This window comes from Pelobates fuscus, chromosome 11 (assembly GCF_036172605.1).
Source record: "Pelobates fuscus isolate aPelFus1 chromosome 11, aPelFus1.pri, whole genome shotgun sequence".
NCBI lineage: Eukaryota > Metazoa > Chordata > Amphibia > Anura > Pelobatidae > Pelobates > Pelobates fuscus.
Genome location: NC_086327.1, coordinates 14,188,946 through 14,203,480, shown reverse-complemented (window position 1 = coordinate 14,203,480; position 14,535 = coordinate 14,188,946). Strand labels below are relative to the sequence as shown.

The 14,535-nt window shown below is 40.3% G+C and overlaps 1 protein-coding gene across 1 annotated transcript in view; it reads left to right on the top strand.

The window, feature by feature from the left end:
* The window catches only part of LOC134577074 (complement receptor type 2-like), a 117,307-nt gene that overhangs the window by 90,290 nt on the left and 12,482 nt on the right, over positions 1-14,535 (top strand). The window contains exons 23-24 of the mRNA XM_063435716.1: positions 216-395; positions 10,213-10,323. Coding sequence (XP_063291786.1) covers positions 216-395; positions 10,213-10,323 — 291 coding nt within the window. The remainder of the gene's footprint in view (positions 1-215; positions 396-10,212; positions 10,324-14,535) is intronic.

Sequence of the window (14,535 nt, the reverse complement as noted above, 5' to 3'; positions counted from 1 at the left end):
TACCCAGTGTGGTTACACAATATTGAAGACTACAATTGTAAACATAGCATAATATACAAAAAAAGAAAACGCAAGTGGAAACAAATAAAAGTAATGCTACTAAATTTTTTCTGTACTTTGATGGATATTTGGATTATCAATTATTTGAAAAATCTTTGACATTATAGAAAAAAAGATCACTATTAATTTTATATGTATGAACATATTTTCTTTAGTGCAAGTCTGTCCAGTTCCAAATTCAGTTTCTAATGGAAGTTTTGATCCCATGAAGTCAGAATACATATATCAGGACTCTGTGAACTTTACATGTGATCCGGGTTTTATACTTGTTGGAGTAGATTCAATATCCTGTACAGCAACGGGAACCTGGAGCTCAGTTGAACCTCAGTGCAAAGGTAAGGACTGCCTTATATATTAGGGTCTATAGTGCCAGGAAAACGAGTATGTTTTCCTGGCACTATAGTGGTCCTTTAACCACACCATTAAAACCATCTGCTTAATATCATGAAGGTACCCCTTGTGCTTCCAAAACAGCTCTGATGTGTCAAGGCGTAGACTCTGTACCTCTGTTCTGAGGTATCTGGCAGCAGATCCTTTAAGTCCTGCAAGTTGTGAGATGGGATCTCCATGGATTCGACTTGTTGTTCCAGCACATCCCACAGACGCTCAATTAAATTGAGATCTGAGGAACTTGGAGGAAAAACAAAACCTTGAACTCTTTGGCATGTTCCTCAAATCATTCCTGGACAATATTTGCAGTGTTGCAGGATGCATTGTCTTTCTGAAATACGTCACTGCCATCAGGGAACACAATTGCCATGAAGGGGTGTATGTGGTCTGCAACAGTCTTAAAGTAGGTGGTGTCAAAGTAACATCCACATGAATACCAGAACCCAAGGTTCCCAGCAGAACATTGCCCATAGCATAACACTGCCTCTGCCAGCCTACCTTCTTCCCATAGTGCATCCTGCTATCATCTCTTACCCAGGTAAATGACTCACACACACCAGGATATCCATCTGAAAAAGAAAAAGTGATCATCAGACCAGGGAATCTTTTTCTATTGTTGCATGGTCCAGGTCTCATGCACTCATATCCCTGATGCTGGTTCACCAGTTGTCCTTCCTTGCCTGAAATTATTTTGTACTTTGACTTGCATTTTGATCATCAATTACTTGTCAAATCCTAGACAATGTAGATAAATTCAATTGCTGTGATTATTTGTGTATCTTTTTTTTGTTTGTTTCTTAGTGCTAGTCTGCCCAGTTGCACATTCAATTTCTAATGGAACTTTTAGTCCCAAGAAGACACAATACGGGTATCAGGAATTTGTAACTTACACATGCGATCCAGGCTTTACACTTGTGGGAGTAGATTCAATATTCTGCACATCGATAGGAAACTGGAGCTCAGCTGAACCTCAATGCAAAGGTAAGAATTTCATGATATGTCTGTGGAAGATTTAGCTTTGGACAAAGAGGTTGTCATTGCCAAGAACACTAAACCATCAACGAAGATCCTAGACAATGTAGATAAACCAATTTTCAGTAATTGTTTTTATAATATTTTTTTTGTTTGTTTAATTTATTTTTGTTTGTTCCCTAGTGCAAGTCTGTTCAGTTCCAAATTCAGTTTCAAATGGAAGCTTTGTTCCCAAGAAGACACAATATGTGTACCAGGACTCTGTGAAATATACATGTAATGTAGGCTTTATACTTGTGGGAGTAGATACAATATCATGTACAACAACAGGAACCTGGAGCTCAGCTGCACCCCAATGTAAAGGCTATAAAGGTTAGGACTGAGTGCTATTTCAGTGTGTAAATATTGAGTTAAAACATACCCTCACATCTTGAGAACTATTGACTGTTTAATTTCCTGTGTAGCTTTTTTTATATTGTAGTTAATAGTTTCAACAAGCATCAAACTTAAGAAAATGAAAAATAAAAAGACAGCAAGCAATAAAAAGTAAGAATAACAGTGCCCTTCAGGGGCGGATCCAGATCCTAATCTCGGGAGGGGCAGTAGTAGATCATGTAAAGGAAAATCCAGGCACAGTAACCATCACAGCCCCCTGTAGTGGTTATGGTCCAGGAGTGCCAGAGTAAGTAGTCAAACAGTTTAAGAACAGTTTGAAAACTTACCTGGGGTCTGCAAGGATAGAGCTATAGTAGGGAATAGAGCCTTTAGTAAGGGATAGGGGCAGTAGTGTGTGTGTGTGTGTGTGTGAGGGGTGCAATGTGTGTGAGGGTTGCAATCTGTGTGTGAGGGGTCCAGCGTGTGTGTGAAGGGTCCAGTGTGTGTGTGTGAGGGGTGCTGTATGAGGGGTCCAGTGTGTGTGAGAGGTCCAGTGTGTGGGTGTGGGGTACAGTGGATGTGGGATGCAGAGTGTGGGTGTGTGGTACAGTGGGTGGGTGTGGGGTGCAGTGGATGTGGGATGCAGAGTTTGGGTGTGTGGTACAGTGGGTGGATGTGAGGTGCAGTGTGTGATTTGAGAATATATATGTATTTTTTTATTATTTAAATTTAGAATAAAATTATTATTTTTTTTTCTTAAATAATTTTGATATCCCCCCTGCCTTTTTACCTTTGTCTAGGAGGGGGGACATTACACTAGGTGGTCCTAGTGGTGAAGCCCTGGTGTTCTGGTGGGGAGCGAACTCTAGGCTCCTAAGGCTAGAGTTAACTCTTGCGAGAGTTTTGCTACGATAACCGCGACAGCACTTTGAGCTTGAGAGGGGAGAACCTGGAGGAGCTGCAGGTAAGAGCTCCCGGGTTCCCCCTCCCCTGCTGGCTGCCAGCAAAGGGCCTGCACTTTTATCTGTACTCCAGTCTGTGAAGGCACCCAGCAGGGCTGGAAATTGTATAGCGCTGGCCCTGCTGAAACTGGCAGGGAAGAGCCTCGGCACTATACTGAAGAGGGGGGGGGGGGGGCAATTGCCGCGTTGCCTCCCCCCTCTCCTGGGTCTGCCACTGGTGCCATTGCCTAATGTATTCTTTTATATATATTTGTATATATATATATATATATATAAATATATATATATATTTATATATTCTTAAAATACTTATTCATTTTAAAATCGTAGGTAAATTTTATGCCGTTATGGTTTTTATAACCTATTTTTTGTCATCTAGGTTGTAAACCTCCAAATGTAACATCTAATGGAAGTTTTGATCCAAAGATGACACAGTATGTGTACCCGGATTCTGTGAAATATACATGTGATCAAGGCTTCACATTGCTTGGAGCAGATTCAATAAACTGCACAGCAACGGGAACCTGGAGCTCAGCTGAACCTCAGTGTAAAGGTAAGAACTGCTTGCTGTACATTTTGCAGTTTCACATATTACAATTTGATGCATCTCAAAAACCTGTACAGAAACTCAAGCACCAAATATTTCACAGCAGGCATTATCCACTATTAACAGTGTACTATTTGTAGCATATGGTGCTTAATACATGAAATAAATTCAGCAAAATATGTTCATCCTGAAATAATACTATATTTTTAGTAATGTAATAGTTCAGATAAAATAAGTCAAATAAAAATGTATTAGCATTTTAGTGTAACATTTTTATTTCATAGTGAAAGTATGTCCTCCTCCGAGTACCATTGCTAATGGAAGCTTTGAGCCCAAGAAGGCAGAATACAATTACAAGGAATCTGTGACGTTTACTTGTGGTCCAGATTTTTCATTGGTCGGAGTGAATTCAATATCCTGCACGGAAATGGGAACCTGGAGCTCCTATGAACCTCAGTGCAAAGGTGAGAAATACTTGCAATCTCAGGTCTTAGTTAACACTTGCTCTATCTCAAAAATCTGCATAGAAATTAATTCAACAATATTTTGTGATAACTAGCAGTGTCTACTATTAGTCACATTTAATCATTGCTGTGTACAAGACATGTTCATTCATTGCATTCATCTTTAAACAAATCAGAATCAATTCATCCCAAAAAACAACAACTTTTCAGTACATTTAAATTTTTATTTTATTTATTCTCAATCCAGCCATCACAATATAGGCACCGCTTCGAATTGGAAATCAGTGCATTGTAAGTGTCAACAATATAATACGGTATATGCATTTCTCAGGTGCTAAAATACGGCACATACATATATCATAGTTTGTATAATGTGGAGGACTGGAGTTCTAATGTTATCATAATATATCTAAATAAACAGTAAGTCAACAGGAATGCCTTCTCCATCTTAGTGCTGTATAGCAGGTAATGAGAGTGCCAAGAAGGTTGGGAAGCACCCAGATGCCTCCATGTCAATGATCTTTTAGTAGAGTTGTAATTATTTGGTAGAGGCTAGAACCCCCTTAGGATGGGTCAGTAGGATGCATAATCAAGATTGACTCATGGGGGGGATTTAGGAGTTAGCGTGGGTAGAATGCTGTTCCAAACTGTGTAAGACAGCGGTGATATGAGCTATAAACAGTGTTGAAAGGAACATCTCACAGGAACTTAAGCACATTATGCAAACATATGAGAAAACAATGAACAGAAAATAAAATGAACAAAATATAAAGAGTAATATGAGTAGTATCCAGTCCATTTTTAACGGATGAAACTTCTTTGTTTGTTTTATGTTTCAGATTTAGAATTTCCAGCTATTTGCCTAAATTAATCGAAAGGCACAATAAACGAACAGATAGGTTTTTGTATCAGATGGATCAATTTATTGTCAAACATATCAATTTGTTTAAATGCAAATCCAGCAAAGTAACATGTCTACCGTATATTTCCTTAACTGGAAAACTATTTTCATATTAGATACGTTTGTGTTTATATAAACATTGTGATTAGTGATCTCACCCTTCGACAGATACAATCTTGATGGAGATTTTTGTATAGGAAATGTCCTGTGGATATATAGCTGAAATGATTCTCTGCTGCAACTTGCAGAGAGAACGCAAATTAAATTTAATGCATGCTATTACAGAGTCATTGTCTTTAAACTAAAGTAACTCACTGGCAATCTCATTAATATGTAATCTAAAAAGTGATGTTATCGACGAAGACCTAAGATTCATCCCCCTCTTAAATACATATAAATGGTGAAGGTTATGGAGAAAAAACAGACAATACTGACGCAACGAGGTTTCTTATCTCCTGAATAAAAAAAAATTACAGTTGGCCACATAGTGCCACATTAACCAGGGAAGGACCAACAAGTAACCTCCCCTTGTCTCTCACCTGTAAGTGGATGGATAAGAAATTCACATTTTCAGTAAGGAAATTTTTTATTTTCTAACACTGCTGTGCACAATGAAGTATGTATTTGTAAATGTGTGCCTTGCTTGGTCCTCTATCAGGTTTATTACTAATGGTGTTGATTGATTCCAGTATATAGATAGGGCACACAAGCTAATGATCGGTTGTTGTTGAACCACATACATTTGCATACATGAACTATATCACAAATAATTACACTTTTAAACCAAATTAATTTCCAGAATTGTCACAAAACACTTCACCTGAAAGACAAGTGACTATGCTAGCCTATCTGTCATTGAAGAGTTTGGTACCACTAGTTATATTGATTCTAATGGTCCCTGGATTTAAATCATCAGAACCAGCCACTTATCAACATTTAGAAGAATATGATCACTCTTTGTGTACATCACACGCTGAAACACACACATGCCATTAGTAATTGTGTATCACTGTCTGGACTTTTAACTTCTTTCTCACAGTGATTGTGAGTGAGTAAGGAGGCTTAAAACTTCGAACAGAGCCGGGTCCTTTATCTTTAGTGTCCTTAGTGACTTCCTCTCCATAAATAAAATAAACAAATTATCTTAAGTGATAGTAGGATAATGGCATATGACATAGTACCTGTTAAGGGAAGACTGGAGTTAGAAATAATTGCAGGTGGAGGAAGGAGAGTCCGAAGTGGCAGGTACACCATAAGGAATGCAAAGTGTGTCATCAGGACCTCCTTAGATGCTAATTGCAGTGTCTTTAAATCACATGTTTAATTTCCTGTAAAGTCTTCCTTTCTTAACCATAAGAGTTTAATAAAATAAGCTAAGTTAATAAAACCATGATGACAAGATCTGTTCTTAGAAAATTAGTGAGATATTAACAGCTTCCTATGAGATCTTAACAATGTTTAGCATCTTCAGTTCCCTAACAAGAGCTTATTTTAAGTTGTCAATCTTAAGTGATCACAATCATTCCAGAGCTGAGTTATCAACACATTAATAAAGCCATTCTTCCCTTGTCATATTCAAAAGCTAAAGGATAAATGTGCATCAGTTGTGGGGTGGTGGTCAGCTAACGTAGGTTAGACTGTAATGTGTGATAGTGGAGGTAAAAATATATAAGCTTAATTTGAAAATGCCATCACAGTTTCAGAAATGTTTCGCTAAATGCTCAAATATCAAGTTATAACATCATGAAAGCAATGGGAGAAATGTAGACCTCATAAATCAATTGAATTTGTAATTTGAGTTCTTCAGAGCTTTATTGGTACTTTGTTAGGGATGAGGAGTCTGATGGAATACTAGAGAAACAAATGTTGCTATATTACTCAGAGTTGTGTTAATTGTGATTAATTATGGGTAGAGCTAGGTGAAGTGCTAATAGCAGTGAAATTACATATAATCTAGATTGAAACAAGAATCAATCAAGTCCGTCGAGTTCAGCCATTGAAATACATTGTTTTATGCTCTTCATTCAAAAGAAGGAAAAAAAAATAAAATAAAAAATAAAATAAAAAACAATTTGAAGCATTGGCCAATCAAGCCACAAACAAATGAAACAAATCCTTCTTTAGTCCATGACAGCTAACGGATTTTTTTCTTGGATCAACGACCTGTTCATATACACGTTACCTAAAATATTTTATTTTAGTACAGGTCACCTATTTTTACACCAACCCCCAACAAATCTACTATTTTAAATACTAACTATTCTAACTATTCTAACTAACTATTGTGTGTGATCCTGCAATAGTAGGCTGGGGAGACAGAGACATGTTGTGGAACATTTTGAGTGAGCACTTTATAAATCTTTATTATACTGTTGATTTAAATATATTGATGATTTATACAAAATCAACATTGCATATCCCCCACTTTTTAAAGTGTATCTGATACTCTATTGTGGGGTCTCTCCTGTTACACCTTAAAGGACCACTATAGGCACCAAGACCACTTCAGCTTAATGAAGTGATCTGGGTGCCAGGATTAACCCTTTCTGCTGTTAACATTGCAGTTTCAGAGAAACTGCTATGTTTTTAAATGGGTTAATCCAGCCTCTAGTGGCTGTCTCATTGACAGCCGCTAGAGGCGCTTCGCGCTTCTCACTGTGATTTTCACAGTGAGAAGACGCCAGCGTCCATAGGAAAGCATTGAGAATGCTTTCCTATGAGACTGGCGGAATGCGTGCGCGGCTCTTGCCGCACATGCACATTCAGACGATGACGGGAAAGGAGGAGGAGAGTCCCCAGCGCCGAGGGAGCCTGGCGCTGGAAAAAAGGTAAGGGATTAACCCCTTCCTCCCCCTTCATCCCGGTGGGGGGGGGACCCAGAGGGTGAGGGGGACCCAAGGATCCTAACGAGTATGTTTTCCTGGCACTATAGTGGTCCTTTAAGAAATTTACTTAGTTTAGTCCCTTTCAAAGTGGGATTTACTATTGATTTTCAAGTGGAAATTCTAAAATGTGTTGCATTTATCTGGGTTTCAGTCACTAGTCACACAGCCAAGATATGTTTTTTATAAGAGCACCTTCAGTCTTCCCCACCAATGCTCAATTCTTTAGTCTCTTCCACCAATGGCAACTGCTTCACAGGCATCTGCTTTTCCATTGTACAACTGTGCTGAGGCTGTCATCTAAACCTACTTCCTATTCCAGTGAAACAGTGAAACCTGCAGTCACGAGAGTATTGACTACTCAACAGGACACAAGGAGTGTCATTGCCCTCAAACATATGAGTCAAGTTATGTGCTTGTTTTTGAGGGTGGATCAAATGAGCAATGTTACATTGGATTAGTTCCATCGACATCCAGAATCTCACACAAAAGCTCCAGCCTCTATAACACATTCCAGAAACTCAGTTTACTTAATCTAGTGACACAGTTCAGACCACTTTTATTGAGTCAGAGACATTAATGAAGCAGCTTAGCCCCTAAGAACATTCCCCCACACAGTTGTTAATGCCTTCATTATGCGACTCTCTACCTTATCAGCAATTACATGTATTTACAGCTGCAAACAAACCTACAACCACAATGTATAATGTAGGCGGAAGAGCTGGCCATCAGAAGCATAAAGGAATACAGATTTGAAGCACCAGAAGCATCGCAGCTTACTGTAGTGCTTCTGGTTTCTGGTGCTTAAAGCCATGCTCTGCAGGTTGACAGTTTTAAAAACAAAACACTGAATGTTCCCCACAGAGACAATGCAAAAACCCCAAAATGCTTCCCTCCGGGGGAATGATGATCTCAGCCAGGGATGGAACGGTAGATGCGGCAACAAGAGAGTGCGGGGGGTTTAAGAAATAACATTTTATTTAACTATATTTTTTGTGGGAAAAAAACTAAGTTAACTGTTTGTATTCTTAATGTTAGAGTGTTCCTTCAATAAAACAGGATCATATGTAAGGAGAATCACCCAGAAAACTGCAATCACAATGCTTAATGTCAAACACTGGCGGGAATATGCATACCTATTTCATTACTTGACCCTGCAGTAGAGGAAATGTTTTTGACAAAATCAACTGGTGGCCTAACCACCTATTCTCAGAGTTAGACCTCAATTATGCTTCTGTAGCTGAATGAAAGCAAATATCCACAACACTGTTCCATCATCTATGGGAAAGTATTCCAGGAACAGTAGAAACTGTAAAGGCAGCAATGTGGGGTCAGTTTCATTATCAACGCACCTTATATTTTAATGAGATCTTCCACAAGCAAGTGTTATATCTCTAACCACATGGCGTACTAGTACTAATCAGAATGTAACTGCAGCATTATAATGTGATGCCTTTGAGTGGTTGCACAGACATAGACACCAAAGGGATTAACACACTGAAGACACATTTGAAAGTTTCTAATTATTATAAAAAAACAATATGCTGATCAATTTACTCAAAGAACAATAACATCAATGTATTAGTTGTGTAAAGGTCTTATGAACATGACATTACTCTACAATGTTGTGGTGTTTGACCATGAATTCCATATTTCTCACCCTTTTCTGTCTTCCTAAAATAAACCTGTTTGTTAAGCACATCACACGGCAGGCTTGTTTTGCAGAAAGAAATATATCCTCATAGTCTTCCTCCAAGTCAACTGTGCTACCATCAGCTCCACCATGCAGGCTCACTGCCTAGGTGTTCTCTTTGACTCCGACCTCTCCTTCAGTCTATTGCCAAATCCTGCCGCTTCCATCTCATTGCGAACATCGGAACCGACTTAACACAAGATGCGACTAAGGTGCTGGTCCATTCCACTGTCCTTTCTCGCCTTCACTACTAATCCGCTTCTCAGTGGTTTTACGTGCTCCCAACTTGCGCCGTTACAGTCCATAAAGAATGCGGCAGCGAAGCTCATCTTCCTGTCCGCCCGCACCTCCTATGCCTCACCCTTCTGTCAGTCCCTACATTGGCTTCCTGTAAGATATAGGGCTCAATTTAAAATTCTGGTTCTTGCTTTCAAATCTCTACATAATGCTGCTCCCACCTATCTATCCTCCCTAATACACAAGTATGTCCCTAGGCCCTTACGCTCTGCTGAAGACTTACGTCTATCTTCTGTCCGTACTCCCAACCTCTGATGCTCGCCTTCAAGACTTCTTGAGGGCTGCACCGTTCCTGTGGAACTCACTTCCCTCCTCCATTAGATGCTCACCCTGTCTCCACTCCTTCAAAAAAATCATTAAAAACCCATTTCTTCAGAAAGGAGTATCAATTAAACTGTTAATAGCTCCCAACGGATTCCTCTCTTGAAACTGTCATTAGTCTAATACTATCCTTACATTTTGTGTCACTTCACCCCACTCCCTCTAGCATGTAAGCTCATTGAGCCGTGGACTAATCCCCTTTTCCTGACTGTCCAACTTGTCTGGTTACAACTACATGTTTGTTCGTCCACCAACTGTAAAACACTGCTGAATTTGTTGGCGCCATATATAATAACATAACAATAATTTACTTAATTACAATCTTTCTATGTGGTATTTGTTTTTTAGGTCTGTCCTGTGTAGATTGTGTGAGTTCAATATCATCGACATGTACAGGAAGAACTATGACCTGCCCGTCAGGAACTGTCTGTGGATCTCAGTACAATGTAACGTCTTCAGGTACACTGTTAAGTTCAATGGTCTTAAACCAGCCTTATTTAATTAAAGTTGTTTTTTTTTTTATCTGAGTTAAAGAACACAAAGTCTTGTCATCTGAAATACAGTCAGGTCCATAAATATTGGGACATCAACACAATTCTAATCTTTCGGGCTCTATACGCCAACACAATGTATTTGAAATGAAATGAACAAGATGTGCTTTAACTGCAGACTTTCAGCTTTAATTTGAGGGTATTAACATCCAAATCAGGTGAACGGTGTAGGAATCATAACAGTTTGTATATGTGCCTCCCACTTTTCAAGGGACCAAAAGTAATGGGACAATTGGCTGCTCAGCTGTTCCATGGCCAGGTGTGTGTTATTCCCTCATTATCCCATTTACCAGGAGCAGATAAAAGGTCCAGAGTCCATTTCAAGTGAACTATTTGCATTTGGAATCTGTTGCTGTCAACTCTCAATATGAGATCCAAAGAGCTGTCAATATCAGTGAAGCAAGCCATCATTGGGCTGAAAAAGCAAAACAAACCCATCAGAGAGATAGCAAAAACATTAGGTGTGGCCAAATCAACTGTTTGGAACATCCTTAAAGGGAAACTCCAGTTCCAGGAAAACAATCTGTTTTTCTGGCACTGCAGGTTCCCTCTCCCTCCCACCTCCCATCCCCGGTAGCTGAAGGGGTGAAAACCCCTTCAGGTCCCTTACCTGAGACCTCGTCGATGTCCCTCGGTGGTGGTTTTGGGTCGGCGTCGCTCCTCCCTGTAATCACGTCAGCCAGTGGGCGAGACTGATGCCGCCCGCCAGCTGAGGTAACCTAATGCGCATGCGCGGCAATGCCGCGCACGCACATTAGGTCTCCCCGTAGGAAAGCATTGAAAATGATTTTCAATGCTTTCCTATGGGGAATTGAGCGACGGTGGAGGTCCTCACACAGCTTGAGGACGTCCAGCGACGCTCTAGCAAAGAAAATCTTTGGTTCCCCACTTACCCAGCCCACAGAACCCTCGGTGGGACCAGACTGGGGCACCATGGACTCTCTGAATGCACTAGCCAAGGCAGGTCCGACTTTCGGCCTAGTTGATGCGGGGCAGGGGACATGGCCGGTCACCCAGTCCCAAAGTCCTGCAGACGCAGACCCACCCCCCCTTTGTTCCGTCGGGGGTCATAACGGTCCACCACGGCACCTGCACAAGCCTATTGCTGTACACGCAGGCCCTGCTGGATGGAAGCAGGCGGGAGGAAGCAACAACACTCCGCTTACCTCAAATGGCAGTAGTCCACACCACGATGTCTCATGCAAACAACACTGCCTCACAAACCAGAGCAGCAGGCAGCTAACGGGCCGAGACCGGCTCTGTGCAGCGACAGAGTGGCCGAGGCTGAAAGGGGCATGGCACTAAACTCACAGCGGTAAGCAGGGCGGAGTGCCCCAGGACAAACAGCGGCGAGAAACAGTAATCACCCCCCCTGCACCAAGGCGCCATCACGAGGAATGCAGCGGCTGTTGCACAAAAGTGAAGCATACTGCCCCGACCCCTTCCAAGCCTCGACCCAGGTCGGAACAATCCTGCCATGAGAAGTGGCGAAGGATTGCATGGCACGGACTAACCCTGGGACTAAACCATCCTGAAGAGTACTAATTGCTCCTTATCCAGTCGCAACCTTCCTGTCACACATCCCCTCTGCTCACACCACCAGAGGTTACTGCGGTGAGGCTAATCCTGACTACCGATGCCGTGGCTTCACATAAAGCTAGCATTTCAGATTTAAACATCTCTAATTACGATGCTGTACCACTATTGTTTGTCAGTTTGGTTTGAGCTTGCGTAACACTTACAGACTCAACCACCGTGCACTTAGTTAGCATAACGTAGGACCTGCGGTCTAACCTAATGAGCACTGTATAAATTTAATCTTAAAAGCCAGGTATACAACTCACTTTGGCATAATCATCCATATGCTTGGATAATCCAATAAGACGACTCACTACAAGAAACTTAGACATGTTGGATAAGCCTGTGACTCAGCTACTTAGTCTACTAAATTTAAAAATGTGTGCAGAAATTGTATATGCCATGTACCTGTATAATCTTTACTATTCCTGTTACCGCTGCTGCAGCATTGAAAAAGCATGTAAAATAATTGCACCACAAAAATGAAGAATTTAAAAAGAAAAAGACACTCAGAGGAGCTGAGGGGGATGAGACTCATGGAGGGTCTGTGGGAGAGAATGAGACACACGGAGGGGCCATGGGTGAGGGGGTTGGGGTGAAGCCCATGGAAAGGTCCAGGACTATTATTGTTTCTAATTTTTAGTGGTTTCTAGTTACACCTCTGAGCATGTATGTTAAATATGTTAAATATACACTGATCAGCCACAATAGTCAAACCACCTGCCAAAGACCATGTAGGTGATGACAATGAAGGGGGAAGTTATCATCATGGGTGACTTTAATCTTCCTGATGTGAATTGGAAAACAAAAATAGCTACTTGTGCCAGAAGCACACATATTCTAAACTCCCTACTGGGATTGTCTCTAAAACAAGTCGTTGAGGAGCCAACTCGTAAAGAGGCCATACTAGATTTAGTGTTAACAAATGGAGATTTGGTATCAGATATTACTGTAGGTGAAAGTTTAGGATCCAGTGATCGTCAGTCAGTGTGGTTTAATATAAGAACAGTGACTGAGTCACACCACACAAAAACAAAAGTTTTAGACTTTAGAAAAACAGACTTTTCTAAAATTAGAATATGTGTAAAGGAGTCATTATCAGACTGGAGCAACTTAAATGGAGTCCAAAAGAAATGGGATTATTTAAAAGCTGCACTACTGAAGGCAACAGAAAATTGCATTAGGCTTGTCAGTAAAAGCAAAAAATTCAAGAAACCACTGTGGTACTCCGCAGATGTGGCCAAAATAGTAAAAAACAAAAAGTTAGCATTTAGTAATTATAAAAAAAACCCAGAGTGAGGAAGACAGAATGACCTATAAGATTAGGCAGAAAGAGGCTAAGCAAGTTATAAGAGCTTCCAAATCACACACAGAAGAGAAAATAGCACAGTCAGTAAAAAAGGGGGACAAAACTTTTTTTAGGTACATAAATGAGGAAAGAAAAGTAAAACAAGGATTAGTTAGATTAAAAACAAAAGAAGGAAGGTATGTAGATGAGGATAAAGGTCTAGCTGACTGCCTCAATGAATATTTTTGTTCGGTATTTACAGCTGAAAATGAAGGAAAGGGACCTCCGTTAAAAAAAAGGATAAATGAGTCATTTATTACACGTGAGTTTACAGAGGAAGAGGTTCTATTTCAACTGTCAAAAGTAAAGACAAATAAGTCAATGGGACCTGATGGAATACACCCAAAGCTATTAAAAGAGCTTAGTGGTGTACTAGCAAAACCATTAACAGATTTATTTAACCAATCATTGTTAACAGGAGTAGTCCCAGAAGATTGGAAGTTAGCGAATGTTGTGCCCATTCACAAGAAAGGTAATAGGGAGGAGTCGGGCAACTATAGGCCAGTAAGCCTTACTTCAGTAGTGGGGAAAGTGATGGAAACCATGTTAAAGGATAGGATTGTTGAACATCTAAAAACACATGGATTTCAAGATCAGAGACAACATGGGTTTACTTCAGGGAGATCATGCCAAACTAATCTTATTGATTTTTTTGATTGGGTAACTAAAATTATAGATCAGGGTGGTGCAGTAGACATTGCTTACCTAGATTTCAGTAAGGCTTTTGACACTGTTGCACATAGAAGGCTTATCAATAAACTGCAATCTTTGAATTTGGATTCCAATATTGTTGAATGGGTAAGGCAGTGGCTGAGTGACAGGCAACAGAGGGTTGTAGTCAATGGAGTATATTCGAAGCTTGGGCTTGTCACCAGTGGGGTACCTCAGGGATCTGTACTTGGACCCATTCTCTTTAATATTTTTATTAGTGATATTGCAGAAGGTCTTGATGGTAAGGTGTGTCTTTTTGCGGATGATACTAAGATATGTAACAGGGTTGATGTTCCAGGAGGGATAAGCCAAATGGCAAATGATTTAGGTAAACTAGAAAAATGGTCAGAGTTGTGGCAACTGACATTTAATGTGGATAAGTGCAAGATAATGCATCTTGGACGTAAAAACCCAAGGGCAGAGTACAGAATATTTGATAGAGTCCTAACCTCAACATCTGAGAAAAGGGATTTAGGGGTGATT